This window comes from Macaca thibetana, chromosome 6 (assembly GCF_024542745.1).
Source record: "Macaca thibetana thibetana isolate TM-01 chromosome 6, ASM2454274v1, whole genome shotgun sequence".
In the NCBI taxonomy this organism is placed as follows: Eukaryota; Metazoa; Chordata; class Mammalia; order Primates; family Cercopithecidae; genus Macaca; species Macaca thibetana.
The window spans coordinates 50,100,350-50,122,189 of record NC_065583.1 but is presented as its reverse complement, the minus strand read 5'-3'; the positions used below and the strand labels follow the sequence as shown (position 1 = coordinate 50,122,189).

At 37.5% G+C, this 21,840-nt stretch overlaps 1 protein-coding gene across 9 annotated transcripts in view; it reads right to left on the bottom strand.

Moving 5' to 3' along the window:
• RAPGEF6 (Rap guanine nucleotide exchange factor 6) overlaps positions 1-21,840 on the bottom strand; it is a 219,071-nt gene that overhangs the window by 140,902 nt on the left and 56,329 nt on the right. For 8 of the 9 annotated variants that reach the window (XM_050792727.1, XM_050792725.1, XM_050792724.1 and 5 more), the window contains one exon: positions 5,690-5,759. The exons of the other annotated variant lie outside the window; for it this stretch is intronic. In XM_050792727.1, coding sequence (XP_050648684.1) covers positions 5,690-5,759 — 70 coding nt within the window. The remainder of the gene's footprint in view (positions 1-5,689; positions 5,760-21,840) is intronic. 9 annotated transcript variants of the gene reach the window in all.

Here is a 21,840-nt window from a genome sequence, read left to right as displayed (position 1 = left end):
AATTAGCTGGGAGTGGTGGTGTGTGCCTGTAATCTCAGCTACTCGGGAGGCTGAGGTAGGAGAATCACTTGAACCCAGGAGGTGGAGGTTGCAGTGAGCTGAGATCATGCCACTGCACTCCCGCCTGGGCGACAGATCGAGACTCCGTCTCAAAAATAATACTAATATTAAAAAAAGACCACTAGTAACACCAACAATGAGACAACTGGCTCTTTCTGTGCTAGGGGACATACTACATTAGGAATGTACAGGTAAAATACTGTCTCTTAAAGTCACCAGAAATAATAATTATTCATGGAACTATACCAAAATTTTACATATATTAGAATCATGTATTTTGTTTTTTGGGGGAAAGAGTAAATATTTTCTCCTTTTGAATTGTTTTTAGTATATAAAAATATTTACATGGCTCTCCTAAAATTGCTCTTCTTTCTCAGGTTTCTTCTAGTTCTCCTTGCTTTTTTATTCTTTTAAATGGCACAAAATGCAAAACAAAATAAACACTATACCTGATGGTATATTTCACTGGGATTTCATTATATTCATAGGGTAAACTAACAAAAAGTAATATCCTTATTCTGGTAACTCCATACCTAGGAACATGGCATCTCTTTTTTTGCTCAAGTTTAATTTTTTTATTTCAGGGGTATTTAAATACATTGTTTCTGCACATTTGTTAAGTTTAATCTTAAGTGTTTTGTTTGTTGGTTTTATAGATGGAGTCTATGTTGCCCAGGCTGGAGTGCAGTGGCTATTCACAGACAGGAATAATGGGGACTACAGACGTGTGTCACGACACCCAGCTTAAGTATTTTTCATACAGTTTTTGTAAATGTATTCTTCTTCCCTTTTGTGACATATGTTACAGATCAATTCCTTTATCCCTATTTAAAAAATATCCTGGGATTATGATGGGAATTGCACTAAATTTTAGACAAATTTTGAGATAATTTATATCTTAAAAATATTGTCTCAACTGATTTAAAGAAGATCTAAAAACAACTTTTTATGGTTTTCTGTGTAAAGGTCTCCTACAACTTTTTTTTAGATTTAATCTGATGTATATAGATGGTTTTGATGTTCATAAATGGTATGTCTATAAAATTCAATTTTCTACTTGCTTGTAAGGAGAAATACAGTTGATTTTTATGTATGAACAAGTATCCAGCGACCTTGCTGAAATGACATAAATTTCAAAAGTTCACCCTTAGGTTATTTGGGGTTTTCTACATATAAATTATGTCATCTGTAAATCACAGTTTTATATTTTTTTCCAATCTCTTTCTTCCCTTGCCTAAATGCATCTCCTAGCCAATAGTTTTGGTATGGTGAGCTTTCTTCATATAATCCCAAATGTTGGGAGAAAGTTTTCAATGTTTATTATAGGGTTTCTGCAGGTAACAATTACGTTATAAAAGTTTCATTCTCTTCCTAGCTTGCTAAAAGCTTTTAAAATCATGAATGGGTTTTGATTATCAAGAGCTTTTTCTGCATCTACAGAAATTATTACCCGATTTTTTTTCTCTAATTATATCAATGTAGTGAATCCCATATATTTTCAAATGCTACATCAACTTGTGATTCTGGAACTAAATTCAATGTAGTCATGTTGTTTTATCCTTTGTATGTACACTGAGATTCAACTACCTAAAATATTTAGATTTTTACATTTATTTTTATTTAAAAATACTAACCTATAATACTGCTTTTGTATAATGCCCTTGTTAGGCTGTTATAAAAATTATAATAGGCTCATAAAATAAGGCAAAGAAGTTAATATTTTTTTTTTTTCCTGTTAGATGCTCAGTATTATTTCTTCTTTAAATATTTGGAAAAATTTACCAGTGAAGTCACATGGGTCTGAATTTCTAAATGAAAATGTTTATAATTACAGATTCACTTTCTCTGCAGATCTTCTATTTGTGTGTGTATGTGCTACTTTGGTGATTTTTTTTTAAAGGAATTTGACTAGAACTTCAAACTTACTAGCTTTAAGCTTTCCATACCATCTCCCTTATTAGCATTTTAAAAATGTTTGCTTGATCATAGTAGTGAATCCTTTTTCATTCCTGATACTGATCGTATGGCATGTTTTATTTTTGATTATCTCTGACAGGGGTTTATCAATTTCCTTAGTCTTTTCTGAGACTCAACCTTGTCCTTTGTCAATCCTCATTATCCTAAGTTTGCTTTTATGCCATTGATATTTATTTTTATATTGATCTTTATTATTTCTTGGCTTGTGATTTCTATTCATATACTGCTCTTTTAATTTCCTGACATGAACACTTTACTGTTAGCCTTTGCTCTTATACTACTAGGGCTTAAATTTCACAACAAGAAAGGCTTACACTGAATTCTACACATTTTAATAGGTCATATTTATTCATTTAAAATATTTTCTAATTTTCTAAGTAATTCTTCTTTTACAAGCAATTTAGAGCATATGCCTGAATTTCAGAATTTGTATTTTTTTCTAGCTGTGTTTTTATAATTGGTTTTTAAATTAATTTCATGGTGGTCAGAAACTATAAAATTTCAAATACTGAAATTTTGAGACTTGCTTCATGTCTCAGTATATGGTCAAACTTAAAAAACATTCCAAGCACACTTGAAAAGTAGGCACACTCTGTTGTTGATAGGTGTAGTGTTCCCTGTATGTCTCTTAGGTAAAATGTGTACATGATGAGGTTCAAATCCTCAATATCCTTAACTGATTTGTGGTGGTGGTTTTGTCAGTTACTTTGGAAGTACATTAAAATCTCTCGGTCAGGCACAGTGGCTCATGCCTGTAATCCCAGCACTTTGGGAGGCTGAGGCAAGAGGATTACCTCAGGTCAGGAGTTCAAAACCAGCCTGGCCAACATGGCGAAACACTATCTCTACTAAAAATACAAAAATTAGCTGGGTGTGGTGGGGCAACCTGTAATCCCAGTTACTTGGGAGGCTGAGGCAGGAGAATCACTTAAGCCTGGGAGGCAGAGGTTGCAGTGAGCTGAGATTGTGCCACTGCATTACAGCTTAGATGACAGAGCAAAATTCCATCACAAAAAAAACCTAAAAATAAAAATCTCCCACTGTGATTGTGAGTTTCTCTAGTTCTGATTTTACTAAGGACAATTTTTGTTTTATATATTTTGAAGGCATGTAAAGCTTCAGGATTGTGTAACCTTGATACAATTAACCTTTTATCACTATACAGTACCATTCTTACATTAAATAATGCTTCTTGCCTAAAAGTATACTTTGGGCCAGGCATAGTGGCTCACATCTATAAGTCCAACACTTGGGGAGGTTGAGGTGGGAGGATTGCTTGAGGTCAAGAGTTTGAGATCAGCCTGTGAAACATAGCAAGGCTGTCCCTACAACAACAACAACAACAACAACAACAACAAATAATTAGCTGGTATGGTGGGATGCATCTGTAGTCCCAGCTACTTGAGAGGCTGAGGAGAGAGGCTCACTTGAGCCCAGGAGTTCAAGGCTGCAGTGAGCTACTGCACTACTGCACTCCACTCTGGGCAAGGTTCTGTTTCTTTAAAAAAAAAAAAAGAAGAAGAAGTTAAAACAAGGAGATTACTTTATAATGTGTCAGATTAAGATGACTAACTTATCAGGCGATCAAGAATGTGTTCAGTAACAGACATTTCCAATCACCAGTGGAGTTATTCAAATCTGTACAAACAGACAAAACCATTTGACCAGTCATTTTTAACAATTCTGAAAAATTTCACCTATTTTGGATTTTCTCCTATAACTCATAAAGCATTTAAAATTATACCAATCAATAAATTAAATTTTTGAAATTTAAAAACTACCAGCCATAAATATATGTACTTGATGTGACTTTTTATTTTATATACTTGTTTTTCTGAAATAGTGAAGAATAAATTGGAGATATAATGCTTCTTGAACCCAAAATATGTCAACATGTATTTGCTAACAATAAGGACTTTGTCTTACAGAACCACAATATGGTTATCAAACTCAGGGAATTTGATATTATCCAATCTGCAGTCCATATTTTGAATTTATCGATTGCACCAACAATGTCATTTATAGCTATGCCTATGATTTCTCCTTTTCTTCCTCCTCGTATGAAAATATTACATAAAGTCCGTAAAATAAGCACTAAAACAGGATGTATAACACTGAAGTAAAAGCAGTATTTCTTTTGCATACAGTATGAGAAATATAAAATACAACTAAAAAGTGAGAAAAATCAATACTGCCTGGGCAGTTTCCTTGCCATGTTCCTCAATACATACATTTAAAAGAAAGAATTCTGAGGCTCTAATAGGAATCCCATATATTCAGTGCTTAAAGAAAACAAATTTGAAACAATACATACTCCATCCTTGAACAAACTTGAATTCAAGAAAGATTTACTGAATACTTACTATGCAGGCAGCACTCTGCAATACTCTGGGAGATACAATAAGACATAATCTTTGCCCTGTAAGAGCTTAAAATCCAGTTGCTCACATAAAATTAGGGATAGTGAGTTCATGGTTATACAGACGATCCAGTTTAGGAAAGAGAAAACAAAATATTTGAAGATATCTGACTATAGCACCATGAAATGGAAAAGTAGTTTAGTTTTGAGCCCTTACACTAAAATGCTTCATTAAGAATTCAATTTCTCTTCTCGACAGTTCAAATCTAATCAAATGACATGGTCATCTACATGAGATCCTAGCAGGACAATGAGTCCACTGAGTATATGCTATTTTCTAGTAAGGTCATCTTAGAACAAGGTAAAAGCAAGCTGTGTTCTTGATTCTTCTAATACTTAAAAAAAAAAAAAAAAAACCAACCAAACAAAAACCATATTCTAAAGTTAGATCAACTACTTAGCTCTTTTAAGAAAAAATAAAGAATTATTCCTTAAATACACCCTTAAATAAAAACTTATCTCAAATAATTAAAAAGTGAAAATACTGAGACCATTTCTTACTTGGATCTAATCATATGTCTTTTTACTTTTCTCTGCTTCATTCTCTCTAGTCTTGGGCACAGACTACAGAATTCAAAGTTTATTGAAAAAGTGAAATTGAATGGGAAAGAAGAAATCACTTGAGGCTGGCCGCGGTGGCTCACGCCTGTAATCTCAGCACTTTGGGAGGCCGAGGCAGGTGGATCACCTGAGGTCAGGAGTTCGAGACCAGCCTGGCCAACATGGTGAAACCCCCATCTCTACTAAAAAATACAAAACCTAGCTGGGCATGGTGCCAGGTGCCTGTAATCCCAGCTACTCAGGAGGCTAAGGTAGGAAAATTGCTTACATCCGGGAGGTGGAGGTTGCAGTGAGCCAAGATTGCACCACTGCACTCCAGCCTGGGCACCAAGAATAAAACTGTCTCAAAAAAAAAAAAAAAAAAAAAAAAAAAAAAAGTCACTTGAAAACTCATGGCCCCCTTTTAAAAATTTTTAGTTTTCTGGTAGAAGGGGTAAAAAACACCAAATCTGCAAATTATATATAAGTGTATTATGTTTCACACTCTCTTGAGGATCAAAAAAAGTCTGAATAGACAGAAACAGATAAACTTGGTAGACGGTTCTGACGCTACTTGATAAAATCTCTAAAAGGTCACAGTAATAAAACCTCCTTAAGCATTTAAAGCCTACTACATTTAAAGTTAAAACTGAAGCATATCAAAAACAATTCAGCATTCTTTAAAGTTCTTACCACAATCATTTCTGAAGGCTCTAATACAAGACAATCACATCCTCTTTTTCCTCCAAACTGCTTACCAAAACTATAAAAACAGAAAAACAATTTCTTTAGCAAAGGTTATTAATAAAATATATCAATATAGGAAAAAAAAGCAACAAAAAAAGCCCTGAGATGTTAGCCAAGAAATTCTGATCCTGTCACTTATATTAAGATTTTCTAAAAAAGAAAGAAAAAAAAAAAGAAAACTTTCTCAATTTCCCAGACATAACAGATCTCAATATAATACTACATGAAAATTCTTTTTAAACTTCTGCCTTTAACTAGTCCCTAAAATTAGTTATAAAAGATACCGATCTAATCTTAAATTTTTAACATCTGTCAATATATGTTGAACAAAGGAAAAAAATACACTTAATAAAAATCTAATAAAAGTGATAACCTGATTAGGCAATGTTTTATAAAAGTAAATTATTATTATCTTTTGGGAGCAGTATTAAGACAACAGATATTAAAAATAAAAAAACCTTAAAAGATATTCACACTTGAGTAGTCTCTTGGTAGCCAACTTGCATTGGTTCCAGAGTCCCCAAGGATACAAAAATCTACCAATGCTCAAGCGCCTAACATAAAATGATATAGCATTTGCATATAACCTATGTACATCCTCCCATATGCTTTAAATCAACTTGAGATTTTTAATAATACCTAATACAGGGGAAATGCTACATAAATAGTTGTTATACTTTATTGCTTAGGGAATAATGACAAGTCAATATATGCTTAGTAGAGATGCAACTATTCATCTTTTTTTTTTTTTTTTCCAGGATCAGCAGTTGCTTGAATTAATAGACGTGAAACCCACGGACATGAAGTGCCAACTATATATAAAGAAATGTAGTTAGATACAAAGATGACTTTTTAAAAGAAAGTGTTAGAGCCACAGCTCTTTGGAAAAAAACTAAAGCTGGACCAGTACTAAAATAAAATGTTTTTTATATTCTTGGTCTGAGAAAGATTTCTCAGCATATTAAAAAAGAAAGCAACCACAGAGAAAAAGATAGATTTTCATTTTAAAAGATAACCTGAATTTTTTTTAATGGAGAATAAAAAACCCTGTCAACTATACCAAGACACAAATGACTTACATATGAAATATACAGAGTGCACTTAAAACAATGATAAAGCAACCAAAAATATCATTATATGAAAATTTATAAAATTATGAAATTTCATATTTCACTATGAAAATTTAGTGCCAGTGTCAGTTAATAAATAAAATATATAAATATTATTCCAAAATAACCAAACAGAAAAAAAAACATTAATTATTCAAACAAAAGAAAATACCAAAAAAAATCTAATAAATAAATAAACCATTTATAAAGAAAATTATACAACTTCACTGATGGGCTAGAAACAAGGCTTAAAGTAACATAGCATATACTTTTATGGGAAGGCTAAATATTTAAAAATGTCAATTTCCCAAAGTATAAGGTTCTACACAAATAATAGTTAACAAAATTCTAATCAAAATCCAAACAAAGTAACTTTTGAACATAACCAAAAAACCACTTATGTTTTTTGAGACAGCGTCTCACTCTGTGATCATCCAGGCTGCAGTGCAGTGGTGCAATCACGGCTCACTGTAGCCTCGACATCCCTGGGCTCAGGTGATCTTACCATATCAGGCCCAAGTAGCTGGGACTACAGGCAAGCACTACCATGCCTGGCAAATTTTTTAAATTTTTTGTAGAGTCAGGGGTTTCGTCATTTTCACTATGCTGGTCTTGAACTCCTGGGCTCAAGCAATCCACCCACCTTGGCCTCACAAAGTGCTAGGATTACAGGCGTGAGCCACTGCACCAGGCCTCACTTGTATTTTCTTAAGCAGAAGATCTTTATCTTTTGTTTCCCCAAATTCTTGTATCACCTAATACATTTAAAAAAGCAAATCTGTAAAAGTTTGCTTTCATGCAAGATGGAATAACAGGGACTGGGTTTACTCTCCCACCTGAGGACAAAAACAGAAAACAAAACAAAATATATAAAACAACAATTTCAAGACACCAAAAAAAGGCAGGGCAGGGCTGTAATTCCTGAGGTAGGAAATAAAAAACTAAGATGACTCTTACAATACACCATTTTACCACCTACAGGCAAGCTCTAGGCTACAATGCAAGAATAGAGAAGCCTAACACAGTCTGACAATTTTGGTGAGTTGAAAAGCTAAGCGTTTTGGGGTGTCAATGACAGGGGAAAGATGCTTAGAATTTGCAAGGCAGTGTTCCTGAAAAGAGGGAGCAGCAAAGAGAAAGGGGGAGAGAGAGAACAAGATTGTGCCCAACAGTATGCAGGAGCGTTTGTGTGCATATATGCTTTGAAGAAAGGTCCTCTTGAGTCTATGAGTGAGTACTGTGGATATGTGAGAACAAACCTAAGAGTCACAGAGGAAAGACGACATAATACATGGGGTTCTAGGTAGGGTCCTCAGGAATGTATTTCCTTAGTAACAAAATAAATTAGTCCCACACTAAAGTGCTGAACTTGTGCGAACACATTTAAAAGATAAAGCTAAAAATAATCAAATAGATTCCAATTAGCTAGACTATATGTTACAACAAAACCCAATACTACCTAAAGAGATGCAAAAGCTGGAACCCAGTGACATAAAATTCACAATGACATCAATAAAGAAACAAGCAACAACAACAAACCAGGTATGCAAAGAAACAGGAAAATATAATCCATAACCAAGAGAAAAATCAATCAATAAAAACAGACTCAGAACTATCAGAAGTATGGAAATCAACAGACAACAGTATTATAACAGCTATTTCTATGTATGTTTCATATGTTAAAGAAAGTAACAATAAATACGACCACAAGAGAGAGATATAAAAAAGACCTAATGCAATGTTCTATCAAATCACATATGCAGACACATAAGGTCTGTTTGTTCCATTTACTAGTAATGTTAAGATTGGTGAGTAGCTTCAGTGTCAACTTGATCCACCGTTTATAAAGTTTCCTCTCAATTTTCCATCTATTAGTTTCAGCATTTTTTTTTATCAGTATGTAGAGTGAAAGTGTTATTAGGGCTATTAAAATACATATTTTATATTTTGATCATTATTTCTGAATGTATTAGCTGCGGGGCACTAATATAAAGAAAAACTCTCAACTATTTGAGTTCCTAGAACTACTGTTTATATAAAGTGAATTCACTGTATATAAAGTGAATCCTAGAAAAAAGGTTCAGAAATATATTAATTTAGCAAGATTGAAGAATACAAGCACAATACCCAAAAATCAATTGTTTCATTGTATATTAGCAACAATCAGAAAATAAAATCTTTTGACTCCATTAAAAATAGAATAAAAATGATACATTTATCAAAATATATACAAGACTTCTACAAAGCTACAAATTGAAAAACTATGAAACAATGCTGAGAAAAATTGAAAAAGACCTGATTAAAAAGAGATGTATCTTGTTTATGCATTAAAATGGCAATTCTCTCCAAAGTGTTCTACAAATTCAATACAACCACACTAAAAATCCCAGAAAGTCGTCTTGGAGGACTGACATAATGACCCTAAAATTTACATGGAAATGTAAAGAGCCTAAAATAGCTCAAACTACTTTGGAAAATGAGAACAAAGTTGAAATATTTATAGTATCAGATTTGACACACTATTAAAGCTAGAATACTCAAGACAATGTGGTATTTGATCAACTTATAGATCAATAAAACAGGATAGAGAGAACAAAAGGAGACCTGATTTTTGGCAAAGGTACCAAAGGAATTCAATGGCGTAAGATAATCTTCTCTATAAATGGTGGGGAACAACCAGATACCAATACAGAAGAAACAAAAGCAGTGGGGAATGGAGCTCTTAATATAACACCATAAACAAACATTAATTATAAGTGGATCAGAGCCGGGCATAGTGGCTCACGCCTGTAATCCCAGCACTTTGGGAGGCAGAGGCTAGCAGATAGCTTGAGCTCAGGAGTTCGAGATCAGCCTGGCCAACATGGCGAAACCTCGTCTCTACAAAAAACAAAAAAATCAGCCCGACATGATGGTGCATGCCTGTAGTCCCAGTTACTTGGGAGGATGAGGCAGGAGAATCACTTGTGCCTGGGAGGTCCAGGCTGCAGTGAGCCATAAGCATGAGTCATAAGCATGAGACTCTGTCTCAAAAAAGAAAAAAAAAAAAAAAAGGATCAAGGACACAAATTTAAAAATTAAAACTAAAATATAATAACAATAAAATTTTTGTACATGCCCTATATCAGAAAGTTCCCTTCTGTATGTCTAGTTGATTCAAATACTTTATCCTGAATGTGTTTTAGATTTTTCCCAGATGCGTTTTTTTTTTCTGCATTTACTGAAAGGATCATGTGGTTTTTGCCTATTATTTTATTAATAAAGTATATCATATGAACTGACTTACAAATGTCAAACCAACCTTCCATTTCTGGGATAATCCCAACTTGGTCATGGTATAAAATACTTTAAATATAAACCAGGATTCCGTTTCCTGTCATTTGGTAACAATTTCTGCATGTATATTCATGAGGAATAATAATCTGGAATTTTCTTGTGATCTTTGCCTACTATTGGCAGCAGTATCACTGGACTCACAGAAATGAGCGGAAAGCATTTTCTCTACCCTTACCCTAATACAAACTCTTTTGGAATGTAGGTAATAATGCTTCTTATGTTTGAAAACATTCAGCTGTAAAGTTATCTGGGTCTACACTGCTCTCTGTACTCAAAGTTTCTTTTTTTTTTTTGAGCCTTTTTTTGTTATGTATGTCTTTGCAAGATTTGCCCAAGTTACTGATAGCAAGTTGATCATAAATTTCCTTTGTAGGCTGGGCGAGGTGGATCACCTGAGGTCAGGAGTTCGAGACCAGCCTGGCCAACATGGTGAAATCCCGTCTTTACTAAAAATACAAAAATTATCTGGGCGTGGTGGTGGGCACCTGTAATCTCAGCTACTCAGGAGCTGAGGCAGGAGAATCACTTGAACCCAGGAGGCGGACGTTGCAGTGAGCCAAGATCATGTCACTGCACTCCAGCCTGGGTGACAAGAGCAAAGCTCTGTCTCTACAAAAAAAAACCCTTTGTAATATTTTTCTTTAGGATGGTAACGTCCCCTCTTTTATGCCTGATTTTGGAAATTCGTGTCTTTTTTTTTTTTTTTTTCATGGTCAGTCTAACTCAAATAACTTTTGAATGAACCAACTTTGTGTTTCAATGATGTTTCTCTATTATTTTTCTTGTGTTTATTTCACTGATTTCCACTGGAACCTTTCTTGAGCTTGCTTTTGAGTATATTCTGTTCTTTTCATTCATAAGATGGAAACTTAAGATGACTAGATCAAAACCATTTTTTTCTCATAAACATGATCTAAATTTCCCTGAAAGTACTGCTTTAGCTGCATCCCATAAATTTTGATGTGTGTTCACTTCCACTGAGTTCAAAATATTTTCTTCTAATTTCTCTTGTGAAGTTGTCCTTGGTCCATTTATAAATATGTTATCTAAATTCTCATATTTCTTTCTGATATTGATTTATAATGGAATTCCATCGTAGTCAGTGGACAAACTTCAAATGATTTCATTCTTTTCAATGTATTGAACTTGTGTTATGTTCCTAGATTATATGCCCTATCCTGGAGAATGGCCCATAAATCTTGAAAAAAAGATTATATATCAGATCAAAGTGGTTGGTAATACTTTTCAAGCTCTACCTTTACTAATTTCAGTCTAGTGGTTCTATTATTGAAAGACTTTTGAAATCACAAACTATAATTGTTGAACTCCTACTAATCCTTTCAATTCTGTCAGTTTTTACTTCATATATTTTGAAGCTCTGCTGTTAAATAGACAACAAAAATTGCTATGTATTCCTAATGTATTAATCCTTTTAACACTACGAAATTTTGCTCCTGGTCTCTAGTAATATTTCTTGTCTTAAAATCTATTTTGACTCAGGCTCTAGTTCTCTCATGAATACAGTTTGCCTGGTATATCTCTCAATCCTTTTCAACTTATTTGTGCTTTTACAGCTGAAGTGTGTTTCCTGTAGACAGCATATAATAGGATTTTGAATTGTCATAGAACCTGATAATCTCTTTTGATTGGAATATTTAGACTATGCACATGCAATGAAATTACTAACTTATCTGGATTATGTCTACCATTTTCCTATTTTTTAAATGTCTCATCTGTTTTGTTCCTCTGTTCTTCCTGTACTACCATCATTTCTGTCAAATATTTTTGTTTAGTGTCCCCTTTCAATTCCTTTGTTGATTGTGTAAATGTTATTTTTGTTGTTTTATATTTTTAGCGATAAGGTCTCATTCTGTTGCCGAGTTGGAGTGAAGTGGCATGATCATGGCTCACTGTAGCACTAAACTCCTGGACTCAAGCTATCCTCTCGCCTCAGCCTCTTGAGTAGCGAGGACTACAGTTGTACACCACCACACTTGTTTTTTGTAGAGACAAGGGTCTCCCTGTGTTGACAAGAAGATCTCAAATTCCTGGCCTCAAGTGATCCTCTGGCCTTGGCCTCTCAAACCACTGGTATTACAGGCATGAGCCATTGTACCTGGCTGATTTTTGTTATATTCTTGGTGGATCTGTGGGATTGCAATATGCTTCAGGAACAAGCAAAGGTGGTCCACTCTCACCACTTCCAATGAACACCATACTGGAGACTCTTGCCAGTACAGTAAGGCAAGAAAATACATTAAAGGCATACAGACTGGAAAAAAAGAAATGAAACTATGTTTATCATAGTAGACTGATCCTGTAGATAGAAAATGTTAAGGAATCTACAAATATAAACTACTAGATCTAATAAAAGATTATATCAAGGTCACAGAATATAAGATCAATATGCAAAAACCAACTGTATTTCTATATACTGGCAACGAATAAAATGAAAATGAAATTAAGATACAATTCCATTCATAATCCTATTAAGAATAAAATATTTGGAAGTGATTTAACAAAAGTATAAGACTTATACACTGAAAAATACAAAATATCACTGAAAGAAATAAAAGATAAATATATGCAGAAGCAACCCATGTTCATAGGCTAGAGACACAATACAGTTAAGACTGCAGCTCTCCCCAAATTAAATCTATAGATTCAAATCATTTCCTATCAAAACCCTGACAGGCTTTATGGTATAAACTGACAAGCAGATCCTTAAATATATATAAATATACAAAAACCTAAAATAGCCAAAGCCATTATAAAAATGAACAAAGCTGTAAGACTTACTGGATTTGAAGTTACAATAAAGCTATAATAATCAAGATAGTCAGGACTGGTACCAAGACAGAAAAATATTTAAATGAGACAGAACAAATGGTCCAGAAAAAAACACACACATTTATGGTTAACTGATTTTGAATAAAGGTACCAAGGCAATTCAATGGGGGAAAAAAACCAGCCTTCTCAATAAACTGTGCTGGGTAAAATGAATATGCAAATATCCATATGCAAAAATACATATATACAAACAAAACAAAAAATTAACTCACAATGGATCACAGACCAAAATGTAAGAACTAAATTTTAAAAATTCTAGAAAAAGCTGTAAGATTAAATAATCATGAGGTTGGTTTAGTCAAAGATTTCTTCGCTATGACACCAAAAGTTCTATTCTCAAAAATAAAACTTAAATTATGTATCATCAATATTAAAGTTTTATGCTTCAAAAGACACTATTAAGAAGTCACAGACTGGCTGGGCACGGTGGCACATGCCTGTAATCCCAGCACTTTGGGAGGCTGAGGTGGGCGGATCACTTGAGGTCAGGAGTTGAAGCCAGCCTGGCCAACATGGTGCAACCCCATCTCTACTAAAAATATAAAAATTAGCCAGGCATAGTAGTGGGCACTTGCAATCTCAGCTACTTGGGAGGCTAAGGCAGGAGAACTGCTTGAACCTGGGAGGCAGAGGTTGCAGTGAGCTGAGATCACGCCACGGCACTCCAGCCTGGGAAGCAGAGCAAGACTCCATCTCAAAAAAAAAAAAAAAAAAAAAAAAAAAAGCCACAGGCTGAGAGAAAATATATGTAAATCACATATATGACATAGAACTTGTATCCAAAATACATACATTCTTACTACTTGATAAGACAGCACAATTTTAAAATGGACAAAATGTCTGAATAGACATTTCACCAAAGAAGATACAGGAATGTCTAGTAAGCACATAAAAAGATCCCCTACATCCCTCATCACTACTGAACTACAAATCAAAATCACAGTAAGATACTGTTAAATATACCCCAGAATGGCAAATAATATAGAAGATTGTGAATACCAAGTGGTGGTCAGAATGTAAAATGGTACAGTCATTTTGTAAACAATTTGGTTTTTTCCCAAGAAGTTAAACATGTACTTATATAACATAGCAATTCCACTCCTACATACCTATGATAAAGAAGTGAAAACACATGGCCATATAAAGCCTTTTATGTAAATTTTGATAGAAGCATTTTTGTGACAGCCCCAAATTTTTTAAATCTTCTGAATGGACAAAACGCAGTATCAACAAAGAATTAAAGACAATGTTGCATTTTTTTAAAAAATGGACATGCTAGAATTGATGTGTGCTAAAACATGAGTGAGCCATAAAAACACTATGCTACATGAAAAAACTAGATTAAAACTATACAACATATTCCATTTACAGAAAATAGCAGAAAATGTAAAATACTCTCTCTCCAGAAAGCTGAACCGTGGTTGTCTGATAATGGAGGTGTGGAAAGTAGAGATTACAGAGGGGCAACCAGATAAAAGTCATCTATGAAAAATTTAGAGCTAAGATTATACTTGGTGAAAAGCTGAATGAATGCTTCCAACTCCCCATGTCTTCATACCCAACTACTTTTTTTTTTTTTTTTTTTTTTTTTTTTTTTTTGAGAGGGAGTCTCGTTCTGTCATCCAGGTTGGACTGCAGTGGTGTAATCTCCACTCACTGCAACCTCCGACTCCCAGGTTCAAGCAATTCTCGTGTCTCAGCCTCCCAAGTAGCTGATTACAGGTACATGCCACCACACCCAGCTAATTTTTGTATTTTTAGTAGAGGCGGGGTTTCACCACGTTAGCCAGGCTGGTCTCGAACTCCTGACTTCAGGTGATCCACCCGCCTTGGCCTCCCAAAGTGCTGGGATTACAGGTGTGAGCCACCATGCCTGGCCCCCAACTACTTTTTAATTAATAGATTGAGAACAAGGATGTTTGCTCCACTCTGTCACAACAATGTACTATAGCTTTCCCCTAGTACAATAGGAAAAAGAAAAGGCATTCAGATCAGAAAAATAAGAAGTGAAGCTGTTTATTCACAGATGACAAGATCGTTTATGTACAAAAATACTAAAAAATATATAAAACAGCAATTAGAATAAGTGATTTAATAAGGTTGCAAGATGTAAGATCAGCATATACAGTATCTCTACACTGAAAACTGCAAAACATCATTGAGAGAAATTAAAGACCTAAATAAATGGAGTGATGTACCTCATTCATGGTTTAAAAGAACCAACTATTAACATGTTCACTTCTCCCTAAACTGGTTTATAGATTCAGTGCATTCCCAATCAAAACCCCAGCAGGCATTTTTGTTTTTAATTGACAAACTGATGCTAGAAATCATATGGAGCTGCATAGAACATATGAAAACAAATAACCAAAACAATTTTTATGAATTTGGAGGATCCATACTATAAAGTCCTTTGAGCTGGTTGCACATGGTCAAGCCACCATCGTGACATCCCCCACCCCACCCCCACCTTGTGATAATGTACTTTGTCATATTCTCCATCCTTGTGAATGTACTTTGTAACATCCTCCCAGCCCTTGAGAATGTACTTTGTAAACATCCATTCCCTGACTGCAAAAATTGCTCCTAACACCACCGCCTATCCCAAACCTGTAAGAACCAATGATAACCCCACAACCCTTCCCTGATTCCTTTCTTGGACTCAGCCCACGTGCACCCAAGTGAATAAACAGCCTTGTTGCTCACACTAAACCAGATCAGGTGGTCGCTTATATGGACGTGCGTAACATTTGGTGCCAAAAACCCAGGACAGGGGAACTCCTTTGGGAGACCGGTCCCCTGTCCTCACACTCCCTCCGTGAGGAGATCCACCTACGACCTTGGGTCATCAAACCAGCCAGCCCAAGGACCATCTCACCAATTTCAAATTGGTAAGTGGTTCTTCACACTCGGGTAAGCAGTTTTTTCGCTCTCTACCTAACCTCTCTCGCCTCCCTTCAATCTCTCTCCTTTCAATTTCAGTTTCTCTCCCCTCCTGGCAGAAACAAAAAGGAGACACACTTCATCCGTGCATTCAAAAACTCTGACCTCAGTTACTGACTTGGGAAGACAGTCTTCCCTTGGTGTCTGATCACCGCGGGGACGCCTACCTTGATCATTCACCCACATTCCCTTGGTGGCAGGTCAATTGCGGGGACACCTGCTTTGGCTGCTCACCCACATTACAGCCCAGGACTCAGTCAGGGACGCCTACTGGAAGCAGACCTCACACCCGGTCTGGCTTACAGTTTAATTTAGCAATTAGCTCTCCCCCACCTGCCCAACAATTTCCTCTTAGAGAGGTGGCTGGAGCTGAAGGCATAGTCAGGGTACATGTGCCTTTTTCTCTATCAGACCTTTCCCAAATCAGCCAGCGTTTAGGGTCTTTCTCATCAGACTCCACTAAATATATACAGTGTAGCTGCCCACCTCCATTTCTCCATGTCTCTACCTTCCTCTTTAAACTTACCTTCTCCACTATGGGCAACCTTCCACCATCCATTCCTCCCTCTTCCCCCTTAGCCTGTGTTCTTAAAAACCTAAAACCCCTTCGACTAACACCTGACCTAAAACCTAAACGTCTTATTTTCTTCTGTAATACCACTTGGCCCCAATACAAACTCGACAATAGTTCCATGTGGCCAGAGAATGGCACTTTCGATTTGTCTATCCTACAAGACCTAGATAATTTTTGTCGAAAACTGGGCAAATGGTCTGAGGTGCCTTATATCCAGGCATTTTTTACACTTCGCTCCCTCCCTAGCCTCTGCTCCCAATGCAACTCGTCCCAGATTTTCCTTCTTTCTCTCCCATCTGCTCCTTTCAGTCTCCGCTCAAAGCTCAGAGTCCTCTGAATCCTCCTTTTCCACTGACCCCTCTGACCTCTCTCCTTCTCCCCCTGCCACTCCATGCCAGGCTGAATCGGGTCCCAATTCTTCCTCAGCCTCTGCTCTCCTACCCTATAACCCTTCTATCACCTCCCCACCTCACACCCGGTCTGGCTTACACTTTAATTTAGCAATTAGCTCTCCCCCACCTGCCCAACAATTTCCTCTTAGAGAGGTGGCTGGAGCTGAAGGCATAGTCAGGGTACATGTGCCTTTTTCTCTATCAGACCTTTCCCAAATCAGCCAGCGTTTAGGGTCTTTCTCATCAGACTCAACTAAATATATACAGCAATTCCAATATCTAACTCAGTCCTACAATTTAACCTGGAGTAACTTAAATGTCATCCTGACCTCTCCCCTCTCCCTAGAAGAACAAGAAAGAGTTTACTTTCTAGCCCAGTCCTACGCAGATACCCACTGGCTTCATGAGCCAGGCTTCCAAGAGGGCACCAGGGCAGTTCCCCGAGAGGATCCCCATTGGCAATACCAGACGGACTCCCCATGTAAAGACAGGCAAGATTACATGGTCTCCTGCCTAGTCGAGGGGCTCAAAAAGGCAGCATACAAACCTGTTAATTATGACAAGCTAAAGGAAACTACCCATGGTAAAGATGAAAACCCAGCCCAGTTCATGGACCGCTTAGCAGCTGCCCTTAAACACTTTACAGTCCTAGACCCAGAGGGGCCAGAAGGTTGCCTAATCCTTAATATGCATTTTATCACCCAATCCTCTCCTGACATTAGGAAAAAATTCCAAAAGTTGGATTCCGGCCCTCAAACCCCACAACAGGATTTAAACAACCTCACCTTCAAGGTGTTAAGTAACAGAGAAGAAGCCGCCAAGAGGCAACGTATCTCTAAATTACAGCTACTTGCCTTCACTGTAAGACAATCCACAACCATCTTACCTTTAACCTCTAAACTGCCCTCAGTCATTCCTTGGCCCTGGCCACTCTAACTTTGGGAGACATATATAGTTTAAACGATAATAGCCCTTCCCCAAAACTAAACCGTTTTTGTAAAGCTAATGAAAGAAAGACCACCAGATTACAAGGATGAGGAGCCTGAATTCTGCTAAGGTGTACACATAAATGATTACCAGTCATTATTCCAAAAGTCACAAGATTTGCAACTCAATTACTCCTGCAAGTAACAGTGCTATTATAGAATTTGAGATTGGCCTTTTGAGATGTCTTTTCAGGTTTTTAGCATTTCTGATGATTCATTAGTGGCCACCAGGACCCACAGACCTCCCACTGACCAGTCCTGTGGCTTCACCCAGAATCCAGATTCCCTGGCCCACCAAACTGTCCTTAAAAAATCCTAACCTCCAAATTTTGGAAGAGATGAATTTGAGTAATAACTCCATCTCCCACATGGTGTGGCCAGGCTTGTGTCAATTAAACTATTTATTACAATGCCACGGTCTCAGAGAATTGGTTTTGTCTGCACAAGTGGGCAGGAAGAATCCACTGGACAGTTACAGTAATAAACAACAGGAGTTTACAACAGGCACACACACACACACAAAACTTAAAGAGATACTTTATTAAAGAAAAAACAGAAAGCAATGGCCAATAAGCATAAGGAAAAGTGTTCACCATCATTATTCATCAAAAACATGAAAATTAAAACTGGCACACACACGTGGATATTTGATTTACATAAAAAGTGGTAATGAACGAGTGGGAAAAGGACATCTAGGTATCCCTATGGAAAACGACTCAACATTATACCATGCCCAAAACTCAATTCCAGGTAGACTACAGATTTAACTGTGAAAGGAAAACAAGAAAAGTTCTAGAAAATAAGAAGAAAAAAAAAAAAATATATATATATATATACACACACACACACATACACACACACATATCTCCATGACCTTGTGAAAGCAAAGTATCTTGAGCCTCCCAAATCACTAAGCTAAAGGGAAAAGTCAAGCTGGAAACTGCTTAGGGGAAAGTTGCCTCCCATTCTATTCAAAGTCACCCCTCTGTTCCCTGGGATAAATGCATATCTGATTGCCTCCTTTGGAGGGGCTAATCAGAAACTCAAAAAAAAAAAAAAAAAAAAAAAAAAAAAAATGCAGCCAGCTGGGCACAATGGCTCACACCTGTAATCCCAGCACGTCGGGAGGCCGAGGCAGATGGATCACCTGAGGTCATGAGTTCAAGACCAGCCTGGCCAAAATGGTGAAACTCCATCTCTACTAAAAATATAAAAATTCCCTGGGTGTGGTGGCGGGCACCTGTAATCCCAGCTACTTGGGAGGCTGAGGCAGGAGAATAGGCTGAACCCTCAAGGTGGAGGGTGCAGTGAGCCGAGATCGTGCCATTGCACCCCAGCCTGGGCGGCAAGAGCAAAACTCTGTCTCAAAAAAAAAAAAAAAAAAAAAAGCAACCACTTGTCTCTTATCTACCTATGACCTGGAAGCCCCCTCTCTGTTTCAAGTAGTCCTGCCTTTCCAGACTGAACCAATGCTAATCTTACATATGTTGATTGAGGTCTTATGTCTCCCTAAAATGTGTAAAACAAAACTGTGCTCTGACCACCTTGAGCACATGTCACAGGACCTCCTGAGGCTGTGTCACAGGCGCACGTCCTCAGCCTTGGCAAATTAAACTTTCTAAATGAACTGAGACCTGTCTCAGATTTTTGGGGTTCGCAACCTCAGAAACAGAAAAGACAAATTTTTCTACATTAGAATTAAGAGCTCATGTTCATCGAAAGACACTACTAACAGAATGAATACGACAATGAATAAGACAGAGTGGGGAAAAGTATTTCCAACAAAAATAACCAAGAAAGGTTTCTTATTCAGAATATATAAAAAATGTCTACATCTTGAAAACAAAAAGACATCTTATTAAGAAAATAAGGAAAAGACCTGAGAAGTCACTTTACAAAAAAAGGTCATTCTAGACTGGGTGTGGTGGCTCAAGCCTCTAATCCCAGTACTTTGGGAAGCCAAGGCAGGCGGATCACTTGAAGCCAGCAGTTTAAGAACAACCTGGCCAACATGCGGAAACCCTGTCTCTAATAAAAATACAAAAATTATTTGGGCATGATTGGGCGTGGTGTCATGCACCTGCAGTCCCATCTACTTGTGAAGGTGAGGCAGGAGAATCGCTTGAACCTGGGAGGTAGAGGTTGCAGTGGGCCAAAATTGGGCCACTGCACTCCAGCCTGGGTGACAGTTCTGCAACAGCAAAAGAAACTACTATCAGAGTGAACAGGCAACCTACAGAATGGGAGAAAATTTTTGCAAGCTACTCATCTGACAAAGGGCTAATATCCAGAACCTACAAAAAACTCAAACAAATTTACAAGAAAAAAACAAACAACCCCATCAAAAAGTGGGCAAAGGATATGAACAGACACTTCTCAAAAGAAGACATTTATGCAGCCAACAGACACATGAAAAAATACTCATCATCACTGGCCATCAGAGAAATGCAAATCAAAACCACAATGAGATACCAACTCACACCAGTTAGAATGGCGATCATTAAAAAGTCAGGAAACAACAGGTGCTGGAGAGGATGTGGAGAAACAGGAAAACTTTTACACTGTTGGTGGGACTGTAAACTAGTTCGACCATTGTGGAAGACAGTTTGGCGATTCCTCAAGGATCTAGAACTAGAAACACCATTTGACCCAGCCATCCCATTACTGGGTATATACCCAAAGGATTATAAATCATGCTGCTATAAAGACACATGCACACATATGTTTATTGCGGCACTATTCATAATAGCAAAGACTTAGAACCAACCCAAATGTCCATCAATGACAGACTGGATTAAGAAAATGTGGCAGAAGTGGCGCCAAGATGGCCGAATAGGAACAGTTCCAGCCTCCAGCTCCCAGCGTGAGCAACACAGAAGACGGATGACTTCTGCATTTCCAACTAAGGTATCGGGTTCAACTCACCGGGGCGTGTCAGATAGTGGCTGCAGGACAGTGGGTGCAGCCCAACGAGCGAGAGCCAAAGCAGGGGAAGGCATTGCCTCACTCGTGAAGTGCAAGGGGGAAGGGAATTCCCTTTCCTAGCCAAGGGAAACTGAGACACACAACACCCGGAAAATCAAGTCACTCCCACCCTAATAATGTGCTTCACCAAGGGTCTTAGCAAACCGCACAACAGGAGATTATATCCCGCGCCTGGCTCGGAGGGTCCCACGCCCACAGAGTCTCCCTCATTGCTAGCACAGCAGTCTGAGATCTAACTACAAGGCAGCAGTGAAGTCAGGGGAGGGGCGCCAGCTATTGCTGAGGCTTAAGTAGGTAAACGAAAGGGCCAGGAAGCTCAAACTGGCTGGAGCCCACTGGAGCTCAAGGAGGCCTGCCTGCCTCTGTAGACTCCACCTCTGGGGACAGGGCATGGCCAAACAAAAGGCAGCAGAAACCTCTGCAGATGTAAATGTCCCTCTCTGACAGCTTTGAAGAGAGCAGTGGTTCTCCCAGCACGGAGTCTGAGGTCTGAGAACAGTCAGACTGCCTGCTCAAGTGGGTCTCTGACCCCTGAGTAGCCTAACTGGGAGACATCACCCTCTAGGGGCGGACTGACACCTCACACCTCACACGGCTGGGTATACCTCTGAGAGGAAGCTCCCAGAGGAACGATCAGACAGCAACATTTGCTGTTCAGCAATATTCACTATTTTGCAGCTTCCAATGCTGATACCCAGGCAAACAGGGTCTGGAGTGGACCTCAAGGAAACTCCAACAGACCTGCAGCTGAGGGTCCTGACTGTTAGAAGGAAAACTAACAAACAGAAAGGACATCCACACCAAAACCCCCCATCTGTGTGTCACCATCATCAAAGACCAAAGACAGATAAGACCACAAAGATGGGGAAAAAGCAGTGCAGAAAAGCTGAAAATTCTAAAAATCAGATTGCCTCTCCCACTC